The sequence below is a fragment of the Ricinus communis genome, chromosome 2 (genome assembly GCF_019578655.1).
Source record: "Ricinus communis isolate WT05 ecotype wild-type chromosome 2, ASM1957865v1, whole genome shotgun sequence".
In the NCBI taxonomy this organism is placed as follows: Eukaryota; Viridiplantae; Streptophyta; class Magnoliopsida; order Malpighiales; family Euphorbiaceae; genus Ricinus; species Ricinus communis.
In genome coordinates, this window is record NC_063257.1 from 15,092,087 (window position 1) to 15,119,424 (window position 27,338).

The 27,338-nt window shown below is 38.2% G+C and overlaps 1 protein-coding gene, 1 long non-coding RNA gene and 1 other non-coding gene across 3 annotated transcripts; 1 reads left to right on the forward strand and 2 right to left on the reverse strand.

Moving 5' to 3' along the window:
- Positions 1–621: 621 nt before the first annotated feature.
- On the reverse strand, positions 622–2,229 carry LOC8282761 (pentatricopeptide repeat-containing protein ELI1, chloroplastic). Its single transcript, XM_015718355.3, has one exon. It carries the CDS (start codon positions 2,227–2,229, stop codon positions 622–624), a length of 1,608 nt encoding a protein of 535 aa, XP_015573841.3.
- A 10,158-nt stretch (positions 2,230–12,387) lies between these two features.
- Positions 12,388–12,494, forward strand: LOC112534629. The gene has a single exon (XR_003078909.1). It is a non-coding gene; the product is annotated as a small nucleolar RNA R71 (small nucleolar RNA).
- Positions 12,495–15,416: 2,922 nt separating this feature from the next.
- On the reverse strand, positions 15,417–17,527 carry LOC125369144. The gene is made up of 3 exons (XR_007214705.1): positions 17,412–17,527; positions 15,700–16,940; positions 15,417–15,607 (listed from the first exon to the last, which is right to left on the reverse strand). It is a non-coding gene; the product is annotated as an uncharacterized LOC125369144 (long non-coding RNA).
- Positions 17,528–27,338: the final 9,811 nt, after the last annotated feature.

Below are 27,338 nucleotides of genomic sequence, written 5' to 3' on the forward strand. Positions count from 1 at the left end.
TTTGAGGGTTTGTTTAATTTGTGGAAAGCATTTTCAATTTTCATTCAAGGGGATGGTGCAACTGATTTTAACTATAAGTTCCCATAAATTAAATAATTATAACAAATATCTTTTATGTTTATTTTTTTCTTGTTATTTTTAATTTGCAAAGCCATGCTACTAGTGGTCAATTTTTATTTTTATTTTTATTTTTTCAAATTTCTTGCTTAATTTTGTTGATTTATGTCTTTTTTGGTCAATTTAATTAGAAGAATAATCCAACAATGATTTAAAATTTGAGAATAATTCAACAAAAACACTAAATAAACTCTAATACAAGTTGAATGTACTTAAAATATCATAGACCCCAGTACAACTTAAACGTACTTACCTTTAAAATTATCAGACCCTAATAGAATTTAAATGTACTTAGAAATTTCATTTGATTGTCCAACTGGTCGAACATCGTCTTTGTGAAGTGTGATCACTAAACCTCATTCTGGTAATTTAAAATATGATTATGATTTAGTTATCTTTTTTTTGTTGAAGTTAGATGCACTTAATTATGGCATTTGCTTCTTTTTTCTGTTCTCCTATTTTGACAATTGGGTCTATATTTGTAAGTAGTGCTTCATTTACCAGTCACCAGTGGTTTCTGCAAGAGCAATATCCATCTCTGAAATGATGAAATCGGGTAGCATCTCTTGCAACAATTTCCCTACCTTCAATTTTTGAAATCAATGCTGTTGCTACATGGCAATCTACGCACACTCTAAGATTCTTAACAATGGTAATCCGAGTCCCTGGGGCCGTGCTGATTAATGCAAGTCCAATAGCCAGTTTCTCACTATGACTTAGAACCATCTCTTCCTTTCTACCATCATCTACATTCTGCATGACCATGCTGGTATTAGGTACATACCCAATCTTCTTCATCTTGTTAACCACATTATGCAGGCAACTATAGATTTGCTTGCTGAGAGGATGGGATCTATCTCCTGATTCGAACCTGTGGACCTTCTTATCAATTTCAACCCATGTATGTGCCTTCTGTTTCCTTATTCCTCGCTTTAGCATTAACCTCCTCACATTTGCTACACGTTCCAAGTCCCCTACAAGCCCATAGAAGTTGGACAGCAGCATGTAGGCTCCTGCTTCTTCTGGCTCTAATTCCAGTAGCCTATCGCCGACGTTCCTTGCTAGCTCCACATTCATGAATGAGCAACAAGAGCTAAGAAATGCAGTCAAAAGCCTGGCATCTGGCTTTATGGGCATCTTTTCAATGAAATTATAGGCCTCACTGAGGCAACCAGCTCGAGCAAGTAGATCCACCATGCATGTATAATGCTCCATAATGGGTGTTATGGAGTAGTTATACACCATTTTGTTGAAAATCCTCCACCCTTCTTGTACTAGTCCTGCATGACTACATGCATATAAGGTACCTAAGAATGTGATCTTGTTAGGCGTAACGCCATCTCTCTCCATTGCATCTAATGCCTTAAGAGCTTCAACTCCTTGTCCATGTTTTCCATAACTCACAATCAAGGTAGTCCAAGAAACCACATTCTTAATTGCTAACTGCTTAAAACACAAACAAGCATTCTCCATACTCCCACATTTAGCATACATGTCAACAATTGCATTTCCAACAGGTAAATAAAACTCGAACCCATATTTAATCACTAACCCATGAATCTTTGTACCGTTGATTAATGCTGCAAGCTCAGCACAAATGGAAAGAACACTCACCATGGTGATAACATCAACCTTTGCTCCCTCTAACCTCATTCTCTCAAAGAACGCCAATGCAATACTTTCCTTTGAATTCTGTGCAAGCCCTGAAATTAATGAATTCCAAGATCCCTTATTTCGTTCATCCATGTTATTAAACATTTCAATGGCCTTTGACGTGAAGTGACACCGGCACAGCCCGTAAATAAGGCTATTGGTTGCCACAATATCTCTCTCAGGCATTTCACCAAACACGTGGTATGCATCATTAATAGCGCTGCATTTTGAGTACATGTCGATGACTGAAGTCATTATAATCACGTCTCTGCTGAACCCATGTTTCAGTATCAAGCAATGAACTTGTTCTCCTTCTTTTACAGCAGTAATTTTTCCACAAGCTCTCAGGATTGGGGAGAAAATGAAGTCAGTGATTTTGAGTCCTGTCTTCTGAAGCTCGTTGAATAACAGGGCTATTGCTTGACGACTTTGCCCTTTATTTACTAATGCTGCGATCATCTTAGCATGTAATAGACTCATCTGAAGCAATTTAATGATCCAATTCCAATCTACATCGATTAGTCAGAGTCCAGAGCAAGTGCAATGTAGACGTAAGATTTTTATGATTAAGAAAACATTTTTATTTTTTGAAAGAATGATTAATGAAAACTTGAACATTTATTTTAGGCTGAATACATTATTTCACCCTTGAACTTTTTCAAATTGATGTATTTCACCCCTAGACTTTCATTTTAACTTATTTAGCTTTTCAACTTTTATTTATAACCAATCTCACTCCTAATCATGTAAATAATTAATGAATTTAACTCATATATCATGTAAATAACTAATGAATTTAAATTGTAATATGACAACATGGACTAGTGCATGTTGTTACTCGCTTTTAAGCACCTCAAAAGCTTTTAAATGGTGGTGTGACTATACATGTGGACTTGCAATAGTAAAAAAGTACCGATGATAAATAACACATCATCACCACCTTAAAGCGATGCATGTGTTTTATCTTTGTCTCTCTCTCTCTCTCTATCTCAACCTAAAATTGAAGTTTTAGCATAAAAATTTGTTGCTCCTATATCTCACACGTGCGATTTGCCAAAGAAATAGTTTAAATCTGACTCCTTATTCTTATATAATTTTCTCTGAGCAATAGGAGTAATGTCAGTGATCCAAGTATCGCAAAATTCCCTCATAACTCTAATCATCACTTTTACTCTAATTTCTTCCAACACAGTCATACTTGTTTTGAACTTAGGGCACAAGATCCATCCATTAAATTTTTTAGCCATATTATTCTCCACGACATCAAATTTACTGTTAGTCCCAAAAAGCCCTACACCATTGTTCCTGAAGATAGCAAAGTAAATCCTCACATGTACATGTCCCTAACTTGCTCAGCTCATTTAGCTTAGCCTTCAACAATGCCTCAAAATGGGCATATGCATAATCTCAAAATGATTTCCTTCTTTGTTCCCCTTTCTATTTTTTTATTCCATGCACACCAAATGTGTCTTGTGCACATTCTATGTTCTACATCTGGAATCTCCTCATAAACAACACCCATTAAACCCTTCAGACAAACACATCATAGTCAATAAATACTATAATACACCAAAATAAACAAATTAAACATAATTAAATAGAAAAATATTGTTACCTTTTGCATGTCAGTTTCTTCACTCCCTTCACCCTCATTGTCATTTGCATCACTGCCTCTTAATTCATTTTTCATCACATTCAGTAGTTTCTTCTTCACCACTAACATTTCCATTTACAAAGACCTCTTTTGCTGACTCAAGCCCTAGCTTCATTATTCCTTTCACTTACCCTTGACTCAACATTAACTCTACATTTGACTTATATTGCCTTTATGCATTTAGGTCACCTCCTCTTAGTGGGCCATCTTGGGTTGAAAATATTGGCTCACTAACAGGGTGAGCCACATACAAATCCACTATCTGCACACCCTTAAAGCCCTGTGCTAATTCTAAAATGATTTTGTCATTCCATATAAAAAAATTTATCAATTTAATATTATAAGAAATTAACTTTAGGGGCCACTAATCCATTGACAACCTTAAGATTCCCATAGATTTTGTTGTCCCTTAGAACCAAGAAAGGGAATGGAATTGGTGATCTCAAATTATGGACATAAATTAACTTAGGAGGCACACAAGGACTTAAGAAAGAGTAAAGAGAATTGAAAGAGAGTTAGGGTTAAAGAAATTGACACAAAGGTTTATAGTGGTTCAGGAACAATCCTCCTTACATTCACTTCTCAAGATCACACTTGAGTATTCCACTATAATCTTCAAGATTATAACCTTTGGATTTTGCAAGTTCACCCAACAACTTGGTGTTTTATAAGGCTAACACTTAACCTCTTCCCTTACTGAACTAATCCCTCACTATGTCCCTTAACCCTTGAGTATTAATCGTTACTCAACAACCAATTTCTTGTATTTTTAATGCCTAGGCTCATACAACAACCCTTTAGAGTTTTAGTTGAACAATAAGATTGAACTTAATACACTATACAAAGAAGAGAATTAAGTGTAGAAAGTTGAGAAATAAATTTGCAATAGTTTGGACATAACACAATCACATACATGCATCTTAAGTCTTTATGAGGGGTATTTATTCTTATACCCACCTCTTGAAGATGTTATAAAAGGACCCAAGCTCATTAAATGCAAATTAGGTGACATGGCAAAAACTTGCATGTTTGCATGAAAAGTGCCCCCTCCACCACCCCCACCCCAACCCCCCCCCGCTGTTTCTCAAGTGCCCTCTCACTTTTTGAAAAGAGTCGTTGGGACTCCAACGGCTTTAGACATGTGGCTCTGACTTAATAGTTGAGGTTACAACAGTTATTGAATATCGCATTAAATATTCAGGAGGAAAATAGTGTTAGAAATAACGGCTTTAGACACGTGCCTCTGACTTAGTGTTAGAAAGACCTCCAACACTGATGGTTGCTAAGTCAAGCAAGACTACGACCTAAGGTAGTGTACCTATTAGTGGAGTATAGCTAACAACGAGTATCAAGTGTCATATTCCCCAAAGAACGTGTGAACCTAAACCTACTCAATCTTCTCTGTTATCTAATCTAAAAAATGGTGTTGATGAATAATTCCTAAATTAACTAATAGCTACTCTAATTTTTGTCTAACTACGGCTACTAGGGAAGGATTAATTCAAGTAAAGGAATAACCCCTTGGAAATTCTTGTCTCTAGGGAATGGAAACTAAAGGTGGAATAGATTGATTAAATTCAATTTTTGTGGGGAAATCTTTACGCAATTAACGCCTTTTTCAAGGACACTAACATCTTAACTTAGATTAATTAGGTTGAAATCTCTTCCTAACTCTAATTATTCAAATTAGCATTATGCACCATTTAACACTATTGAGAGTTGTTAATTCTCAATCTGGTAGAACGAACACCCTATCTCTAGGAAAATTCAATTCTAGGTTGCAAAGGACAATCCAAACCTAAACGTCTTTCTTAAGAACATTCAATTTCAAAAATCATTCAACAAGATATGAAGAACAAATCAATAAGCACTTCCATTGCAAACTAATATTGACAATCAATATATTCAATTCAAAAGTTAAGTACAAAAAATCCCTAGATCAAGAACCCCAATGGGTTAACAAGTTTAGCTAATCATGTTCATTATCAAAACCCACAAGAATTCAATTACAAAAATGAGTAAAGGTAGAGAAACCCGAATACACCCTTGGATGAGAGTAAACAGCTCCAATTCGTCTTGCCCAATCTTGGATCGATTCTTGTTCCTCTTACTCGGATTGAAACCAATCGACGATCCTCGCCAATCTTCGATCTTGGAAGAGAATCCAATTGAAACCTTGGTCCAAGTCTCCTTTTTCCTTAGTTCCAGCTTAGAAAACCCTTAGAGAGAGAAAAGATTAGTTTGGGACGTTCTAACCCTACTTGCCTCCCATTTTTCTCTTTTCTTTCTTTTAAATTAATTTTTCCAGCTGCCGCAAACATAACCGTGTTGATGCCCGTGTTGGGAACACGGCCTGGTATTGGTGGGCGTGTTGGGAGCATGGCCCCGTGCTGATGGCCGTGTTACTCTCTGTGGTCGTGCTCCTTAACACTTCTTTTTCCTGTTGTCAAATGCACCCAACACAGCCCGTTTTGGTGCCTGTGTTAGGAACACGGCCAGTGTTAAAACCAACATGGCCGTGTTCAGCTTCCTCATGCGTTAACTTGACTTATTTCAGCAACTTTAACATCTAATTCTGCTCCAATTCTTCCCTTTATCATTCTTTGACTTCTTTTGGACTTAATGCACATAAATAGACGCATATGGTGAGTGTTGGGACCAATTCACATCCAAATGTACATAAAATCAACCTTAAAAATCCCATTTAGATGTGTGTATTTTACACACATCAAATCACCCCACACTTAGCTCATTGCTTGTCCTCAAGCAATCAAAAGTACAATAAGGAAAATAAACCACTAAGGAACAACACTTAAATTGATAAACAAGCTAGAGAGCCCCTACACATATCCTTAACAAGCGTAAGTCAAACAAAAAGAAACGAAGCAATCAATTCAAGTATCACAACCAAGATGCCAATGATTCATAAAATACTGTCTCAATAAAATTATTCAGAACTAACTCCTCACAAGATTCACTTTAAATCACTCAAAATGTTTAAAGGGTAGTGTTTAATCGCTCAATGCTTGCTCTTAAATCCTACTCTTACCACTTATGGAGAGTTAACAACCATGTCAAGAGGTCTTTATAAGGGTTGTGACGAGGATTAGGTAAGGATAGGTAAATTTGGTAAGAATTGAACCTATGGTGTTCTGCAATGAGATAAATGACCTGCATACAAGCCACAATAATCACAAAGGATAAACAATGAATCATAGTCCAAGGTGGGAAATAGGAATCAAGTCAAAATGTAAACTCCCAAAAGCAATTAAGCAATTAGCTCACTTACTTTCTTTCTTTTCATCACCCTTTCCTTTTATTCTTCTTATTATTTTTTCTTTTCTTTTTTTTTGAATATATAAGGGAAGAAACATTCACATAATAGAGTGAATTTCTTTTGGATTGATGGAAGCTACTACAAGTTTCCAACGCTATTTCCAAAACAAGAATTCCTAATAGAAAAACAACTCATATGCAAAATCATAACCCAAAGCAGAATAAAACTAAGTGGTAATGAAATATGATAGAAATGATGAAAGAAGGGGTTATCTACTGAATCAATAAACGAATGAAGGCTATTTGGCTAGAATGAAAAACCTAAGTGCCTCTATGATGGGCTCTTTATGCAACCTACACCTAAGGCAGTGAACCTACCGATACAGCCTAGCACTAGTGAGTATCAAGGTCGTATCCCTGGAGATCGGGTGAACCTAGAGTTACTACTGTTGCTATGTTATCTAGTCTGAAATAAGGTGTAGAAGTTCTAACGTACCAGCTAATGATTATGAGTGCAAATAAGTAAATAAAGAACAACGGACAATCAAAAGACAATTACAAAGAGAGAAACAAACCCAAAAGGGAGCCTAAGTGATGGAATTCTAAAGATGGATTTTATGGATTGCCGATCTTGCTTACCCGTGCCTAAATCCTGAATTGAATCCCGGTTCCTCTCTCGAGCTTACCGGATTCCTAAACCTGCACTAACCTAATGGAATCTCTTCCTATCGGATTACTACAGATTAGCATTAAGTATGATTTAAAACTATTAAGAGTTATTAGTTCTTAATCCGTGAGTAAATCAACCTTATCTCTAAGTGTTAACTACCGGTTCTTACTATTCAATGTCCGGTTGTAACAAGCATTTCTCAATGTCAAGAAACAACCTAATAAACAATTAATCCAACGTCTCAAATTAAACTGAATCAAACTTTTATTCTTTGAATAGCAAGAAGATTGCAAGAATGACAATTATAAAAACTAACAATTAAGCATAATCCATCAACAAATGTGAACCCTAATGGATTCAAAAGATCTAGCTACTCATGTTCATGGTTAAAGCAATTAGGGAACAAAATAAGGAAAAACAAATTAAAGGCATGTACACCCTTCTCTTTAAAGCTGAATGAGAAACCCTAAATTTGCAAATTCGAAATCTCGAACCCTAGTTGCCTCTTGAATGCTCCCAAAGTTTGTCTTGATCTTCAATTCGATGTTGGAACAAGTGAAATCCCTCCTTCAATTGATGAAATTGATCTCTCAAGGTCTATAATTGAGGTATAAGAAACAATTGATTAAGTGTGTGTCTTGGAATTGAGTCCAAAAATCGTCCCCCCTCCAAAAGAACTCAAAATTGCCTATATAGTTGATTCGTGAGTCCAGTGTGATGATTCAACAGTAGTCCGGTGTGATGATTCAAAGATCGAGCGATGCTGAATTTGTGGAGCGACTCCTTCCAAGCCATGCCGGTCTTTGAGCCACCACAGGCCGTCTTTGGAGGCCGTGGTGGCTATGAAAGTCGTCTTTGAAATGGCACAATTGGGGATAGCCTCTTGGTAATTCAGCGTACGAGTCCAGGCCGTGCTCAACCCTGGGGTGCTAGTTCTCACCAAATTTGATGGATTTTGGTCCGTAATCACACGTATTTCCCTCGATTATTGATGGTGTCCTTCGAAAATGACCTGAAACGAGAAAGGAAACAAAAGACAGGTGATTCTAGCATAAAACGAGATAATCATGCATAAAAATGTAAACAATCGGGCATGAAAAAATGTGTAGTATGATGCTTATCAAATTACCCCACACTTAAACTTTTGCTTGTCCTCAAGCAATCAACAACTCACTCCTCAAACAGATACCAAATAACTCAATCCAATGCATTGCAGGAGGTTAGCTCAAAACAAATTTCAAAACTCCATAATGATTTTTCCCAAAATCCCCAAATCATTAAATCCTTAAGAGAGAGAACAAACTTAATAAAGTTGCTAAAGTTAAAATGATAAACCATCTAAATTGAGAAATTGAGAACCATGCCTCACAAGATGTCACTCAAAACACACAAGTGTATATAGGTGAAAGAAGATCGCCAAGCTCTCAACGCAAAAATACAAAAAAAGTGCTTACCATAGGCTTGCTTATAGATCCAATCTCCATTACTACAAAATAATCAATAATCATGATCAAAGGGTCTTGAGCCAGGTTGTAATGGGGTTAAGGTAGGGTACGTATAAATATGGAAAGTAGGCTACAAGTTGCTGGAAGTTAAGCAAGTAATGCAAGAAAGTAACGAAGGATCAAGTGTTGTACCAAAATGAACACTAAGTTGCTCTAAAAATAAGATGATGCTCAAAATGAACTAAATTAATACTCTTTCTTTTTTTATTGAATATATATATGCTATGTATATATATTACAATAGCTTATGTAGGGGTTGTTGGTTATTGACACATACAATAAGACTGAATATCAATTTTTTTTTTTTTAATTGAAGGGAGCATCTATGAAAAATCTAGCAACTTAGTGAAATATATGATTGCAGATTGATCCAAAATAAAATGCAGTATAAACTTACATAATTTCCAGCAATAATGGTAGAAAGAATGGTCAAATGAATAGAAGTGATAAAATGAGTGTCACTGTTATTATTATCACGAAAGGAAAGGCTAAGGCTCAAAATTGGTTCACTAAGGGAAAAACAGGGTTAGACTTTTTGGCCAAATTGTGTAAATCCTAAGTGCCCAAATCATCTCACGATTATTGATAATTCATGTAATCTCAAAAGATATCGTAAAGCAAGTTCTAGAAACAGAGATTCTGTACAATGCTCACTAATGAAAGAAAAGGGAGCATAATAGTGATGCACCAATTGGCTCAAAATCTCACCATTTGAGTGGGTTAAAATTGCATGAATTCTCAAACCAAAGTTTAAACAGTCAATCACAATAATAAGCAACAATATTAACAGTGTTCTATATCTAAGATAAAGTAAAATGGAAGAATTTAAGGAAAAATACCAGTTTTACTTGGCTGGATTGTAATTAAGAGATTCGTTCATTGCCTTCTTCCAACAAGGTTCGATAAAAGCTATAAGGGAATCCATTCCAAGGAGAAAATCATTAACTACTCGATTAAAATAAAACTCAAGATAAGGACAGTAATAATTAATGGACTCAATCAATAAGGGATATTACAACAAGATAAAAATAGCAAAGATAAAATTGGTACCTGCACAAATCTACGGTACCTACCACACTTGTGAAAAACACTGTCCTCAGTGTGAACAAGGTAGGCACTCCAAAATAAAAGGAGTAAAATACGTAAAATGAAGCTAATTATGGGAGTCCATAAAAAGAAATTAGAAAACTAAGAGAAAAACAAGACGACAAAAAGAGATAAAAACTAGAAAGTCTACTAGATACTGCCCTTGATGTGTACTTTAACACCTCAAAATATGTTAGTCCTCAAAATTACATACGAGCATCAAGTAGGCTAACTCCTACAAAATTCAAGAATAAACACATTCCAAGCAACATCTAGTAAAAGGTTCAATAAGATAACATCTCCTCAAAATCAAACTTACTAAAAACAGACTGAAATATCTAACTGCAAATGACTACATAAAATAAAATTAAAAAAAGTGTCCAAAAATTCAGAAGAAAAAAATAGATTCGGAATGCCTCCGAAGGCGCTTCTTTTGTTCCGAGTCGTCTAGGCCGGACTCTGGATCAGCATTCCGCATCGCGGGCAAATTAAGAAGGTAGGCTCAATGTAAGTTGGGGCTCGAGGCATATAAAGCGCAATGAAAAGGTCCGATGTGTGCGGTAGATGACCAAGGAGGTGCTCTACGAACCGATTTGGGATGTCCATTCATCCACTCCGAATTCGGCTAAGTGACTGTCAAAACAAACTTGCAACTACCCTTCTCGGGTCTATCACGACAAAGTCTCATATTGATACAAGTTATTTTTTCGGATGAATAACACATACTAGTAGGGGAAGAAACATGTATAGCATCATCCATTTGTACATCTTGTGGTTGTGTATTACATGCAAGATCAATTCCATCAATACAACAAATGGCATGAACATGGTCGGTGGAAGAACTATAAAATGAGGGTAAACTAAAAGTGACACGGTCGTCCCCTACATTAAGTTCTAACTTCCCCTCAAATCACGTCTATTTTAGCTCTGTGGCAAGGAAAGGTCTCTCCAAAATTAATGGTACACCATGCTCATTGTCCATATCCAAAACCACAAAGTCCACGGGAAATATGAACTTATCTACCTTAACTAGCACATTTTCCACAATTCCCTAGGAATCTTAGCGAGCGGTCAATTGAATGCACATCCTAGTGGATTTTGCCTCCCCAAACCTAGCTTATTGAACAAATTAGTGGGCATGACATTTATGCTAGCCCCCAAATCAGCTAATGTATCATCAACACATAAATTACCTAAAGTCGCAGGGAATAGTGAAACTCCACGGATCGTGGCGTTCTCCGGCAACTTGCTCCGAAACACCGTGAGCACTCCTCATTAAAAATTTGAACATAGGGCGACCTCCTCCAACTTCCTTTTCCGCTAAGTATGTCCTTTAAGAACTTAGCATACTTGACATCGCTCCAATGCATCAATAAAAGGCAAGTTAATATGCAGTTGTCTAAAAATATCTAAAAACTTCTTGGGCGCTCTTTCGCCTCTGCTTGTTTAGCTCTAGCAGGATAAGGAGTCTTAGGTTAATATTCCCTGACTGGAATTGATTTCACCTTTTGTCCCTCAGGTTCCCTAACCTTACTGCTTGCCTTAACCTGCACATCAATAGTGGCGTCATAAAAAATAGGCTTAGAAGGAGCTGAAACTAACTTACTTGAATGCAAAGTGATGGCGTTCACATGCTCCCTCGGGTTAGACTTAGTGGTGCTTGGGAGCGCTCCTTGCTGCCTTTCAGATAACATCTTAGAGATTTGGCCAATCTGGGTCTCCAAGTTCTGAATCGAGGCCTGCTGGTTCCTAAGTGCACTATCAGTTTGCTGGAACCTCATCTCCGTAGACGTTACAAACTTCATCATAAGCTCCTCTAAATTTGACTTCTTTTCCGGTAGAGGGAGGAGCTTGTGCGAGCCAGTGAATATTCTTTGCGGTTCTTTGATGAAGTCTTTGAAAACCAGTGGACTGGCGTTATTGTTCCTCCAAACTGAAGTTGGGATGATTCGCGCCACCCAGGGTTGTATGTATTCTTTGTAAGGATCGTTCTGCTGCCTTAGGGCATTCCCATATAATCAACTGTTCAACATCAAAGACATAGCGAATTAGATGGAAAAGTAGTAGAGGATGAAGCAAACATACCTCCCATGATCTGATTTGCACTATAATGCGGGCCACCACAAAACTTCATGACCAACGTTATTTGCATGAGCCGACATCTGGAGTTGGTCGATCTTCTTGGCTAGAAGCTCCACTTGAGCTGCCAAGGCTGCTTGTAGAGTCCACTAGGTTGACCACTCCCTGTCTTCCTGGTCGGCTCTAGAGGATTGCCAACGATAGTTGTTCATGGCCATTTCCTCTATCAAGTTCCCGAGCACCTTTCGGGCTCTTCTTGTTTAGCGCCCACTGCTGCAGCATCCACCATCGCCTCGTTGCAAGGATCAACCCATTGTAGAAGGTCCAGACACCGCATCCACACTGGCAATCCGTGATGTGGGCAGCATCTTAAAATATCTTTAAATCTCTCCCATGCATCGTACATGCTTTCATCATCAAACTGCACAAAAGAAGATATGTCATTTCTAAGTTTAGCAGTTTTAGCGGGAGGAAAATACTTATATAAAATTTTTGTTAGCGCCTTCCGGGGTAGTGATAAATACATTGTGGAAGAGATTGCAGCCATCTCTTTGCTCTGTCCCTCAAGGAAAATGGAAACAATCTCAGCCTAATGGCATCATCGGTTGTTCCATTTATCTTGGATGTGTCACAAATCTCCAAAAAGTTGGAGATATGTGCATTGGGATCCTCGTTGGGCAATCCTCCAAATTGCACGCTTTGCTGGATCATCTGGATAACATTGGCCTTTATCTCAAAATTATTGGCCGCTACAGCAGGTCTGACTATACTCGTTTTCGTCCCATCTAAAGATGGTCGAGCAAACTCGTACATCGTCCTCTGATCATCGTTGGCCTGGGGGTCATGGTTTTCCATCGTGTCTAGTCTATCCACAGGTACCTCAACCTCAATCTCCTCCTCTTCTAATTGCAACCTCTTCCTTAAGAGTCTGAGGGATCGTTCTGGATCAGATAGAGGCTCTATAAGATTCGAGTTTGAGCTCCTGGTCATAAACTACCTGAAACCGAAAGTCCACACAACCACCAATCAACAAAAACAATATAATAATAAATAATAAATAATAATAAAAAAATAAAAAATAAAAAAAAATAAATAAAGAATAAATGAATAAACAAATAATGACTAAATTAACACAAAACAATTCACTCTAGTTCAATTCTTGTGTTTCCCCGTGGCCAAAAACTTGATGGGCTCTTTATGCAATCTACACCTAAGGCGGTGAACCTCTGGTCGGCCTAGCACTAGTGAGTATCAAGGTCGTATCCACGGAGATCGGGTGAACCTAGAGTTACTCTGTTGCTATGTTATCTAGTCCGAAATAAGGTGTAGAAGTTCTAACGTGCCGGTAATGATTATAAGTGCAAATAAGTAAATAAAGAACAATGGAAAATCAAAAGACAATTACAAAGAGAGAAACAAACCCAAAAGGGAGCCTAAGTGATGGAATTCTAAAGATGGATTTTATGGATTGCCGATCTTGCTTACCCGTGCCTAAATCCCTGAATTGAATCCCGGTTCCTCTCTCGAGCTTACTGGGATTCCTAAACTGCACTAACCTAATGGAATCTCTTCCTATCGGATTACTACGGATTAGCATTAAGTATGATTTAAAACTATTAAGAGTTATTAGTTCTTAATCCGTGAGTAAATCAACCTTATCTCTAAGTGTTAACTACCGGTTCTTACTATTCAATGTCCGGTTGTAACAAGCATTTCTCAATGTCAAGAAACAACCTAATAAACAATTAATCCAACGTCTCAAATTAAGCTGAATCAAACTTTTATTCTTTGAATAGCAAGAAGATTGCAAGAATGACAATTATAAAAACTAACAATTAAGCATAATCCATCAACAAAGGTGAACCCTAATGGATTCAAAGATCTAGCTACTCATGTTCATGGTTAAAGCAATTAGGGAACAAAATAAGGAAAAACAAATTAAAGGCATGTACACCCTTCTCTTTAAAGCTGAATGAGAAACCCTAAATTTGCAAATTCGAAATCTCAAACCCTAGTTGCCTCTTAAATGCTCCCAAAGTTTGTCTTGATCTTGATTCGATGTTGGAACAAGTGAAATCCCTCCTTGATTGATGAAATTGATCTCTCAAGGTCTACAATTGAGGTATAGGAAACAATTGATTAAGTGTGTGTCTTGGAATTGAGTCCAAAAATTGTCCCCCCCCTCTAAAAGAACTCAAAATTGCCTATAAAGTTGATTCAGCATGGTAGGGTCCGGTGTGATGACTAAACGCAGTAGGAGTCCGGTCGGCGATGTTGAATCTGTGGAGTCTGTGTCGACTCCTTCCAAGCCGTGCCCAAGCCGGTCTTTGAGCCACCACAGGCCGTCTTTGGAGGCCGTGGTGGCTCTGAAAGTCGTCTTTGAAATGGCACAATTGGGGATAGCCTCTTGGTAATTCAACGCAGTAGGGTCCGAGCCGTCCTCAACCCTTGGGGTGCTAGTTTTCACCAAATTTGATGGATTTTGGTCCGTAATCACACGTATTTCCCTCGATTATTGATGGTGTCCTTCGAAAATGACCTGAAACGAGAAAGGAAACAAAAGACAGGTGATTCTAGCATAAAATGGGATAATCATGCATAAAAATGTAAACAATCGGGCATGAAAACATGTGTAGTATGATGCTTATCACTCTATCATACCAAAGTGTTAAACTCTCCTTATGGCCTCATAAGCATTACCGAGTAAGTTCTAAAAGTAAAGACAATAATTGGCACTCTCAACAAGAAATAAATAAAAGCATATAAAGTGTATGCTTACAATTGAGGCTCAATTTCTTACAAGTGTGCTTTTTGAGTAGGTTCCAAACAAAAATCATCAAAATAGAATTAAATAAACCAAAGAAACTTAGTGCAAAACTCAAACTAAATAACTTACATTCTTTCGCAAGACTCAACACTATCGGTTTTACCCGATCACATGGACATAAACAGGATTTCAAAAGCAAGTTAACAGTAAGAGCATCGAAACAAAGTGAACAATTTTTAAAATTTTATAAAAAATTGCATAAAGAATAAACAAATAACTGAGATGGATAAATGAAATGCAATATATAGACTAGAAAAGGATCCAAATTTTATATACAAGAACAATAGAAACAAAATAAAAAACACACAAGACAAATAAAGCTAAAAGATAAACAAAATATAAGAAAACTAAAAGATAAACAAAATACAAGAAAACAAGTGCATATAACTATCACCCACCCCATACTTGAAGGACACATTGTCCCCAGTGTAAAAAAAACAATATAAGAAATGAAAAAGGAAGAAGAAAAAAAAATACTGCCCTGACTATGGCTTCGAAGAGAAAAGAGGTGCATCATCAGGGATATCAGGCGTTAAGTGCAGCAGTGGAGGAGTGGTACGCTTTCCGAGGGTCGGAAGTAGTGTCACCTGCAGGAGCTGGTGGGTTAGTAGGAACAGCATCGGTAGGAGGCTCGTCAGGCTGCTCAGTCGGAAAAGAAGGGTCAGCTGGATCATCCGCTAGAGGGATGTCAAAATTGCTCTGTACTGGAACCCGGCTCCGCGGATTGGCAGGGGCATAATCTGTAGCAAAAATATCATCAAAAATATCAGGGGCCATAGAGGCCTCTAACCTACCTCCCTACTCAATCAAGGCCTAAAGCATAGCCCTCTACCTCTCAAACTGAGCCATCATCTGGCTCTGAAACTCAACCTGACGCTGTAAAAGGTCCTGCAGAAAAGCCTCTTGTCGATTGAAGTGCTGCTGTTGCTCCTCTGCCAACCTTTGCATTCTAGGCTGCAACTCTATGAACTCAATTGGGGAGACTCCTAGAACAGTTGAAGAAGTAGACGGTCTAGAGGAAGACTCTGGAATATCAGAAGAAGGGGGTGGAACATCTTGTGTACCAGGGGCTCGTGGGACAGGTCGCTCCTCTCTGCGTGCTGCCAAGAGAGCACTCCTCAGTCTATACTCTGGTTCTAGCGGACCTGCCTACGAGTCACCATCCCCATACTAACTAACTGGGGAAGTGCCAAAGTCTCCATCACCCCCAGCTCTATCACATGTGGTATTGCCTCCTCTAAAACCCCTAAGCTCCTAGCCAGCCGAGTAATGTACGTCCCAAAATAGAAAAATACCTTCTTTGAGTTGTTGCAGAAGGCACTGATCTGTCTGGCCAACAAGTATCCCATGTTGACTAACTGGTGCTGGTGCATGTTGTAGAGTATAAACAGGTTCGGCTGGGTCACAACACCACAACTGTCTCCCCTGCTAGTGATGGTTCTAGTCAGCAATGCATGCAAGTACCACAGTTCGTTAGGCAATTTAGACGCCTTGGACTGGCTGGCACTGTACCCCTCAGCTTCATCAGAAATCTCAGCCCACATCTGCGGATATGATACACCAAGCGTGTGTATCCAGCGACTATATACCTCCCCAGCTACATCCTCGTCAGTCCACAAACCCAAGTGTACCCCAAACTGTTATACATTCATCGTGAAAGTCTGCTCTGCTAGTCTGAAACTAATCACATCCGGTTGCTGAAAGTCCCGCAACTGGCTCTGCAGAAAGAAAGTGCTAGCAAACTCCACCATCAACTCTCTATATGTTGGCTCAACTATCTCAAAAAAACGCTGAAAGGGGGGCGTCTAAAGGTATCGGCGGACTGCAGCTGCAAGTTCGACCGTCTCTAGTGCTGGCCAGTCTATGCTACGCCCCTTTCCTAAATCTTTGTGCCTCATCGACTGGTATCTCTGCTCGAAGGTGGGCTACCCTTGGAAAAGTAGGAATCTATGGCGCTGCGGTGGTCTAACTGGACCTGAACTAGTCGGTGCAACGCCTAAGGGTCGAGAGGAAGAGGAACCATTGGTCCGCCTCCTCTTGTAAACTCCTGATCCTCGTCTAGTAGACATGGTACTTGAAAAAGAAAATTTTAGTGCTAAGGATCAACGAAATTTTGGAAGCATAACGACATAAAATGGACTAACCGAATGGTTTAACTCGATAAAGTCAAACCGTTCAATGCCTTACAAAGAAACTTCAATCCACGTCATAACAATAAGGTCTACTCAACATGAATTAGGAGTTAATGAAACCTTTCACAGGAATCTTTCACAAAGTTATCAACCAATATTATCAACTAATCAGAATTTTTTTTTATTAGACCATGGTATTTGATTCACCAAATACATCATTATTGTATACTCTTTCGTATCTATGAAGTTTCTAATCCTTAACTTTTTTGAATCAAAATATCTAAATAACAAAAATAAAATTCAAAACCCAAAATCACACAATCACAAAAACATTCAAACACACAAAAACACAAATTCGAACTAAAACCAAAATCTAAAACAGGAATGGAAGGTGAAGATGGAGGGTACTTACTTGAAATGCGCACTATCCAAAACCTTCAAAATGAGTATAAAAGAGAAGAGAGAAAGTTTAGAGAATTTGCCAAAATTTGGTCCTTTAGAACTCAACTCGTTTATATAGAAAATGACCGGAACACGCCCGTGTTAATCAAGACGGAGCCGTGTTCTTCAAAAAATGAATTCATTTATATAGACAATGGCCGGAACACGCCTGTGTTGATCAACACGGGCCCGTGTTCTTGAACACGGTCTGGATATCGGGCCGTGTTGAAAGAACTTAAACGTGCTAACTTACCAGTTTTGACGAAAATGCCCGTGTTGAGGCAACACGGCCCCGTGTTGCCAATATAGTGTAGCATAAATGCCCGTGTTATCTTCTGTGCATGTGTCCACCTTCAATTTAATTTCCGCAAATTGAACACGGTCCGTGTTGATACAACACGCCCCCGTGTTGCCAACACGGTTTGGCATAGCTGGTCGTGTTACCTTCTATGAACATGTCCCCTTAAAATTTGTTTTTTCTACAAATAGAACACGATTCATGCTGATTAACACGGTCAGCATAACTGACCGTGTTACCAACACGGCCTTGGACATGCCCGTGTTGAGCTCCAGAAACTGCAAAAGCTTGAGATTTTTCAACACTTTCTCAATCTTTCTCACCTGCACAACCAATAAGTCATTAACTCATACACTCAAGATACATAAAACTTAAAAATAACAAACTGTAAAACCTAATCAAACTAAGTTCACACATAATTTAAACCAAAATCAATACCAAAAATGGAAAAGCTAAAGAATTAAAACGAAATTAAAAGAAATAAGCTTCTTTAAAGTCATAAGCTGGACTTCAATCATTTTTGAATCAGAAATGGAGCGCCAAATTCACACGCTCCTCCACATCTAGTGACCCTCCAAGATAATGCTTCAACCTCTGCCCATTAACCTTAAAATTTCCCTTTTCCGGATGATGCAATTCAACTGCACCATAAGGGAAGACTTGCGTCACTGTAAATGGCCCTGACCAGCGACTCTTCAGCTTTCCTGGAAATAAACGGAGATGAGAGTTAAATAACAACACACAATCTCCTACGTTAAACTCCTTCAAACCTTTCAATCGCTTGTCATGCCATTGTTTGGTCTTCACCTTATAGATTGTCGAATTTTCATAAGCTTGTTGACGCCACTCCTCTAGTTCATTTAGTTGCCACTGCCTCTGTCTACCTGCACTATCTAAATCAAAGTTACAAGATTTAAGTGCCCATAACGCTTTATGTTCTAGCTCCACAGGTAAATGGCAACCTTTCCCATACACAAGCCTAAAAGGAGTGAACCCTGTAGAAGTCCTATAGGCAGTTCTAAATGCCCATAAAGCATCATCTAGCTTTGTAGCCCAATCTTTTCTATTGGCTTCTACAGTCTTCTCTAAAATGCGCTTAAGCCCCCTATTAGTAACCTCTACTTGCCCACTCGTTTGTGGGTGATAAGCCATGGAGAATCGTTGAGATACTCCATATCTTTTAAGCACTTTCTCAAGTTGAGAATTACAGAAATGGGTTCCCTATCACTAATTAACGCTCGGGGTGTTTCAAACTTAGAGAATAGTTTCTTAAGGAACCTCACAACTACCCTAGTATCATTAGTAGGCAAGGCTTGTGCCTCAGGCCATTTAGAAAAATATTCAATAGCCACCAATATATACTTGCATCTATACGAAGAAGGAAAAGGACCCATAAAATCAATACCCCAAACATCAAAAATTTCCAACACTTGTATACTATGTTGGGGCATTTCATCTCAGGCAGAAATGTTACCTGACTGTTGGTATGCATCATAAACCTGGATATATGCTCGTGCATCCTGGAAGATAGTCGGCCAATAAAAACCAACGTCCAAAACCTTCCTGGCCGTATGGTTTGCGGCTTGGTGTCCACCAACCGGTCCTTCATGACAATGCTTGAGAATCTGAATGACCTCCTCCCCATATACACACCTCTTGATAATTTGAGCTGCACAAATCCTAAACAAGAAGGGGTCGTCCCAAATGTAGTACTTCAAGTCAGCAAAGAATTTCTTCTTTTCTTTGGCCTCTACTGGGAGTACCCTTGCAGCCAAATAATTAGCATAATCAGAAAACCAAGGAATAGCATTAATTACCTACATTGAGCATAAGTGCTCATCCAGAAAGAAGTCATCGATCTCTTGCTCATTAAGCTCCTGCAAGTGCGGGTTCTCCAATCGAGAAAGATGGTATGCAGTAAGATTTTCAGCTCCTTGTTTGTCCTTAATTTCCAAGTCAAATTCCTGCAATAAAAGAACCCAACGAATCAATCTAGGCTTAAAATCATGCTTTGAAAATAAATACCTTAAAGCAGAATGATCCGTGTAAACGATTGTCTTTGACAGCATAAGGTAGGAACGAAATTTATCAACGGCGAACACGACAGCTAGAAGCTCCTTCTCTGTGGTGGTATAGTGTTCTTAGGCATCCATAAGCATCTTACTAGCATAGTAAATAGGTTGGAACTTCTTCTCCATGCGCTGGCCTAAAACAGCTCCAATTGCAAAATCACTAGCATCGCACATAAGCTCAAAGGGCAGCTCCTAATCAGGAGAAACCATGATGGGAGCCGTGGTTAGTTTTTCCTTTAATAACTCAAAAGCTGCTAAACAATCATCATCAAATACAAAAGGTAAAGGCATAGCAATCTTAGAAAAGTCCTTAATGGACCTTCTATAAAACCCTGCATGCCCTAAGAAACTTCTAACAGCGCTAACCGAAGTAGGGGAAGGTAGCTTACTTATAACTTTCACTTTAGCTCTATCTACTTCCATCCCTGCATGTGACACTTTATGTCCTAACACTATACCCTCTTGGACCATAAAATGACATTTTTCCCAATTCAATACAAGGTTAGCTTCAACACACCTAGCTAACATCCTTTCCAAATTATGCAAACAATGGGAAAAAGAGTTACCGAATACAGAGAAGTCATCCATGAAGACCTCCATCGACTCCTCTATCATGTCATGGAAAATGGTCATCATACATCGCTGAAAGGTCGCAGGCGCATTACACAAGCCAAATGACATTTTCCTATAGGTAAAAGTGCCATAAGGACAAGTGAATGTCATTTTCTCTTGGTCTTCTAGTGCTTTGGGAATCTGAAAGTAACCAGAAAAACCATCAAGGAAATAATAATACATATGGCCTGAAAGCCTCTCAAGCATTTGATCAATAAAAGGAAGGGAAAGTGGTCCTTTTGGGTTGCATCATTCAAGCGTCGGTAGTCTATGTAAACCCGAAAGCCCGTTACCGTTCATGTAGGAATCAGCTCCTCCTTTTCATTTTTCACCACAGTCATGCCCCCTTTCTTAGGAACCACCTGCACAGGACTCACCTAAGAACTGTCAGAAATAGGATAAATTAAACCTGCATCGAGAAGTTTAATTACCTCCTTTTTAACCACCTCCTTCATATGAGGGTTCAACTGCCTTTGTGGCTGCACCACCGGTTTGAACTTATCCTCCATCAAAATCTTATGAAGGCAGTAACTCGGGTTTATCCTTGGTATGTCAGCCGTCTTATACGCAAATGCCTTTGCATACCTTCTCAAAATACACAGCACCATCTCCCTCTCCTCAGGTGTGAGATAAGCGAAAATAATGACCGGGAAGCGCTTTGCTTCATCTAAGTAGGCATACATTAAGTGTGCTGGCAACTCTTTCAACTCAAGAACGGGCGGCTCCTCCAAAGAAGGCTTCAGCTCCTTTACTCCTGACCTGTCAAGATCAACAAAACCATCAGTCTTTTCATCATTAACATCAGTAGCTAATAAGTGCTCTAGCTGCTCCAACACTTGTTCATTGGACAAATTATCCTCATTTTCTTGCATTGCCACTTGCAAAGGATCATATCACTTCATAAGGGGGTTGTTCACTACAAGCTATCAGCGTTGTCTTAGCTTGAACGGTAATAAGATAATTTGACGTTCAATCTCTAAGGCGGCTTTCCACTGATAACGGAATAGTCTTCGTGTCTAATGGTGAACAAGGCCCTAGCTTCTAGAGTTTGCTGCTTTTCCTAGGCCGAAAAAAGGCTTATACTGCTCGCCTTTGTTTGATATATTCATTCAGTACCAATACAAACTACAACTACACCAAAGTAGAAAGGTCACTATAGAAGCTAAAAGTAGCCTATAGTAGTCGGCCTAACCAAAGCGTCACAACAAGAAAAGTTAGCCTTTCTTTTATGGTCTAAACTCCTATTTGTCAGCCGTAGGGAACTACTGCTCGGTCAAGGGGAATGGAAAGGCTTGGGCCTACCTATCCCGATAAGACCTCATAAAAGAACGAGAGCTGTTGAGAGGTTCCATACTGCCAAGTCGAAGGGCAACACTTATGTACGTGATCGTAGTATATCACGTCATCTCGTCCCTACTGCATTGAGGAGTACCTATGCACTATGTTCCAGTTCACTGATAAGGAAGATAGAGTTGGGGTGGGGATCTACGATGTGATACTCAAGTATGACCCGGGGAGGTACATGCTAACTATGGGTAGGAAGTCGGAACCATTATGTAAATAACTTCGGGGGGTTACAGATCTCTTATACTACCATTGATCAATAGAGCAGAATGACAAAAAAAAAGAAGTGAAGTTAGAAAGCTGTATGATAGATGGTAACTATCTTGTACGGTTCGGGGGGTAATCGGCATACTTTAATCAGTGGGGGGAATCTTTGGCTCTATTGAACATACAAGGAATTACAGGTAGCATTCTACCAATGTTAAGTCATAGACTGGTTTCTTCAGCTCTTTTTCTATGTGTTGGTGTTCTATATGACCGACATAAGACTTGACTTGTTAGATATTACGGAGGTTTAGTAAGCACCATGCCGAATCTCTCTACCATTTTCTTCTCTTCTACTTTGGCTAATATGAGTTCACCTGGTACTAGCAGCTTTATTGGGGAATTTCTCATCTCAGTAGGAGCTTTCCAAAAAAATAACATAGTACCCACATTAGCAGCGCTTGGGATGATTTTAGGCGCGGTCTATTCCCTTTGGCTATATAATCGTGTGGTCTCTGGAAATTTAAAACCCGATTTCCTCCATAAATTCTCTGATTCAAATGGCAGAGAAGTTTCCATATTTATACCTTTTCTTGTTGGAAGGGCGACCGTCCAACAAGAAAAGGTATAAATAGGTGATGAGAACTCCCGGTTAGGTCCAATTGGAGCCTGGAGAATCTAGAGGAAAAGGCCGCCATTTCAAGACTAGTTTCACATAATTTGGTTAAAAAGGGATTTGAGAGAAAACAAGAGTGCAAATGAGATAAAGTGATTTGTGAATGGATGTGAAGGCTTATATAGGGCCTAAGGAGGTAAAAGTACCGTTTATGTCCCTGACCTATCAAAATCATATTTTAGTCCAAAAATCGATCCAAGTCTCCAAAAGAAAAATGGAAGGCCAGTTTGCATCGTGAGATCGAAATATTTAAGAAATTACAAAATTGGCCCTTGAACCTTTAAAATTACATTTTAGTCCCTAGGTAGACTAGTTATCAACATATCTTCAAGAAGACATCACATAAACCAGTTTGCACCCTAAGGTGAGAAACTCTAACTAAGAGTACCCGAAATGGTAAATTGTTTCTTAAAATAGAAAATAGCCAGAGGAAAGTCTTTGCAAATATCAAATTAGTGGATGTGGTCCCTATATCGATGGACGTGGTCTCGAAGTCGCTGAGCGTGGTCCTCGTATCAATCGATGTGGTTCCCAAAAAGCAGGCAAAGTCCTCAACCTAAGCAGGCAAATTCCTAAAATTTCAAGTAGGCATAGTCCCTATATTGAATCGATAATCAAAGTTCCAGCTTACAAAGGGTAGCTTCTACAGCTCACTAAGATATCCTTTTACTGTACCCTTGACATTTAGATTTTTCTCAATTTATTTAAACGCATTGCATGCTTATAAATTTTGACAAACCGGGGGCAGCTTTGAGCACCTATTTTTCGAATCTAGATATCGAGGGAATTATGAAAAATCCTATGATGAAAGTTATTACTTTCTCGAGTCTCTTGAGATGGAGGATGGGCGAATCCAAGGTTAGGATTAAGGTTAATCCAACCAAAATCACCTTTCTGAAATCAATTTGGATTTAATTATTAAGAAAAAAATTAAACTTAAACGATGAATTTCACAAGTTTGGGGACTAAATTGTAAACTTTTCATAAACTTTTTCCCTTTTAGAGCCAATCAGCTCTACACAGAGCTAGTCGACTCATCATAGAGCTGAATCAGCTTTGTGTAGAAGCGAATCAGCTCTATGTAGAGTCGACCGACTCTACACATTGCCGATTCGTGGTTTTCTTGATTCGACGTCATTTTTTAGCACTTTTACATCAAAAATGATTTTTTAGAAGTTTGTTTATTTTTATTGATAAATGGGGTTTATTTGATTTTATCATAGATAATCTCTAAAAGACTTAAGTCTATTGCTCTACACCTAGGGTTTCCTAAACCCTACGTCTATAAATGCATCGATAACTCCTAGGTCTAAGGGTAGGAAGGGTTAGCAAGGGATCGATTCTTAGTAAGACTTAGCAATCGATACACTTTAAGCAAAAATAGAGAGTTATAAGCATTAAGAAGAATTGACATTAGGAAACTGTAAGAAAATAATAGAAGTTTTTGAAAACCTCATCTAGCATTGGATCCTCAACTGATCTTCAATTCAACTACATCATTGTCTCTTGAGACTTGCAGAATAACCAACTACGATGACAACCTGAGGGTTCTCCAGCATCATCATCGTCCATATCATCTTTCAAACTTGGTTCTTTTATGCTTCCCTAGAAACATGATTAGGATTATTTCTTCTGATAATTAATGTGTTTTTATGTGATTAAAGTAGGTTTCTCATATGATTACATGTTATAAATTGTTGGGAATTGAATTTGATAATAAGAACATGTAGGGTTTTGATTGTTTTATTTTCTCTAATGATTAGTAACATGATTAGGATTTTAGATTAAATCCATAATTCTTTTATGATTTTGTAGTTAAACGTTTACTGCTAGTTTAGGTATTTTAGAGTTTGCATGACTTTCTTAGGGTTTCAAATTAATTTTTTTAATTTTTTATCTTTTACTTAGTTTAGCACGTTTAATTAATTCCTTATTTCATGTGCATGTGAGATTGGCTATAGGGCATCAAATCGAGGGAGGAACTGTCAAAAACTACCTGCTAAAGCCCTAGAGGTGATTGGCTCTGCTCTCCAAAACCCTAAATTTCAGATTTTTATGGATTTTTGATGTATTGCTTAAGTTATTCATGTACTATACTTAGTTTTAGGCCTTTTTATTTCCCTTTTTTAGTTGTAGGCGGGTTGTAATAGTTAGATTTATTTTTCTGCACTTTATTTTTGCTTATTTTTCTTTCTTGTGTGATCAAATAAGTATAATATGATTGACTAACTAAAAATGGGTCACATAGACTTTAGGCCTTAAAATTGGACCTCACATGAAGACTGTAGTCCACTAGGCTAATTAATGGAAATTGGACTTAAAATCTAAAATTGACATAGACCTAATGGGCTTTTGCCATGCTTTAGTTAGGACAATTGGGCCATATTAGATTTAGGATCACATAATTGAGCCTTATCATAATATGCAGTCCATTAGGCTTTAGAGGTTAGAACTCAAGAGCATAATTGTTAATTGGGCTAGACTAGGTCTTGTGTATAATTGATTTAGTAAGCTAGCTAACTTAAAACGTGGGTTGGTCTTAATAAATAGGTGATATGCGTAAAAGACACACATTTAAATAGGGTTTTTAAGATTGATTTTATGGACATTTGGATGTGAATTGGTCTCAATACTCACCCTATATGTATGTTTGTGTGCATTAGGTCCAAAAGAGGTCAAAGGATGATAAAGGAAAGAATTAGAGCATAATTGGACGTCAAAGCTGCCGAAACGAGCTAAGTATGCCCATGCGGAAGGTTAACACGATCGTGTTGGATTCAACACTGGCCGTGTTACCAACACGGCCACCAACACGGCCGTGTTGGATGCGTCAAACATGAAAGAAAAAGAAGCTTTTAGGGAGCACGACCACAGAGAGTAACACGGCCAGGAACACCAGCCCGTGTTGGGTACACTGACAGGGAACAGTAGGTGTTGGCGGCGACATAGGGAGTTAGTTAAAAGAAAAAAGAGAGGAAAGAAGAAGGCGGCTAGGGTTAGAACGTCCCAAACCCTAATATTTCTCTCTCTAAGGGTTTTCCGAGCTGAAACCAAGAGAAAATGAGACTTGGATTAAGGTTTCAACCGAATTCCCTTCGCAGATTGAAGATTGGGCAAGGTTCGTCGATTGGTTTTCAAATCGAGCAAGAGAAACAAGGATCGATTCAAGATTGAGCAAGAGGAATTGGGGCTGTTTACTCTCATCCAAGGGAGTAATCGGGTTTTCTCTTCCTTTTTACTCATTGTTGTAATTGAATTCTTGTGGATTTTGATAATGAACATGATTAGCTAGATTGATTTAATCCATTTGGATTTCTTTACTATGTTGGCTTGATATTATATTGTTGGATTGTTTGGGTTAATTTTGTATTCTTCTTGTTTTCAGTATTAACAAGATAATGCATTATTCATGAGACGTTGTGAATTGTGTGTTTAGATTGCTTTGTGTGATTGAGAAGTCCATTTGGCAATTGGAATTTTGAATAGCAAGAACTGGTTAATAATCGCTTAGAGATAAGGATAATTAACTAGCCGGATTAAGAATTAACAAAGCTTAATAGAGGCGGATTAAAGCTTAATGCTAATTTAAGAATCAATCGTTAGGAAGAGATTCCAACTTTAGGTTATTAGGTTTAGGAATCCGGTTATCTTGAGAGAGAAACCGAATTCGGTTAAGAATTCATCCACGGGTAGCATAATTAGACTCACTGATCCTTAATCTTTTGTTTGGTTGCCAACTAGTTTAGATTCCCTTTAGGTTTGTTTTTTTGTCTTGATTATTTCGTTTATCAATCACTCTTGCATCTCCCTTAGGACTTAGCTTGTAGCTATTAGTTAGTTTAGAAATTATTTATTGCTAATTTTAGGTTAATATAACAAAGAATAAAGGAGTAACTCTGGGCTTTCGCTTTCCTGAGGAATACGACCTTGATACTCGCCATTAGTGCTAGACTGCATCGATAGGTACACTGCCTTAGATTGTAGCTAACACGAGTAGCACACATCAAGTTTTTGGCGCCGTTGCCGGGGAATTGTTTGAAAACTAGAGTGAAATTTGCTATTTGTTAATTTAGCCAATTTCTTTTTTTCTTTCTTATTATTTTATGATTTTTATTTTTATTTTTTTATTTATTTTATTTTATTTGTACATATTAATTAAGTTTAAGTTTATGATTCAGATAGTGAATGATAAAGAGGTTCAATGCTAAACTCAAACTCTTTGTATGATGCATTGGAAAATGGGATTAGGAACCAAGAGAGTGCTAAAAATTGGGATACCCGTGCATCTTTAGAAGCTCGAGTGGAATCATTTTGCAGGGCTACCGATCAACTTTCCACTCCTATCCTGTCATCTCAAGTTTTTTATGAATTTTTTTATGGTTTACATTTGAGTAATGATTGTCCATTGTGCAATGATTTTACTCCTTATTCTTATAACTGTGAACAGGTGAATTATACGGGCAATTGGCCAAATGACTCATATGAAAGCACCCTATAATCAAGAGTGGAGCACTCATTCACCCTATGGATGGAGCTTAGATGGCCCAGAACCACCGAATCTCGAAGAACCACATCGGCCTAATCTTGCACCTTTAACTCAAGATGAAGAGTTAGTGTCGGAGGAGCTGATGATGAGGTTCATTACAAGTCTTGATGATAGATTCCAACAAACAGAGAGGATACTTGAAAATC

What these genes read in the sequence shown, in the direction of transcription:
- LOC8282761 (XM_015718355.3), bottom strand. Translation starts at nt 2,229, where the DNA reads ATGATCGCAGCATTAGTAAATAAAGGGCAAAGTCGTCAAGCAATAGCC.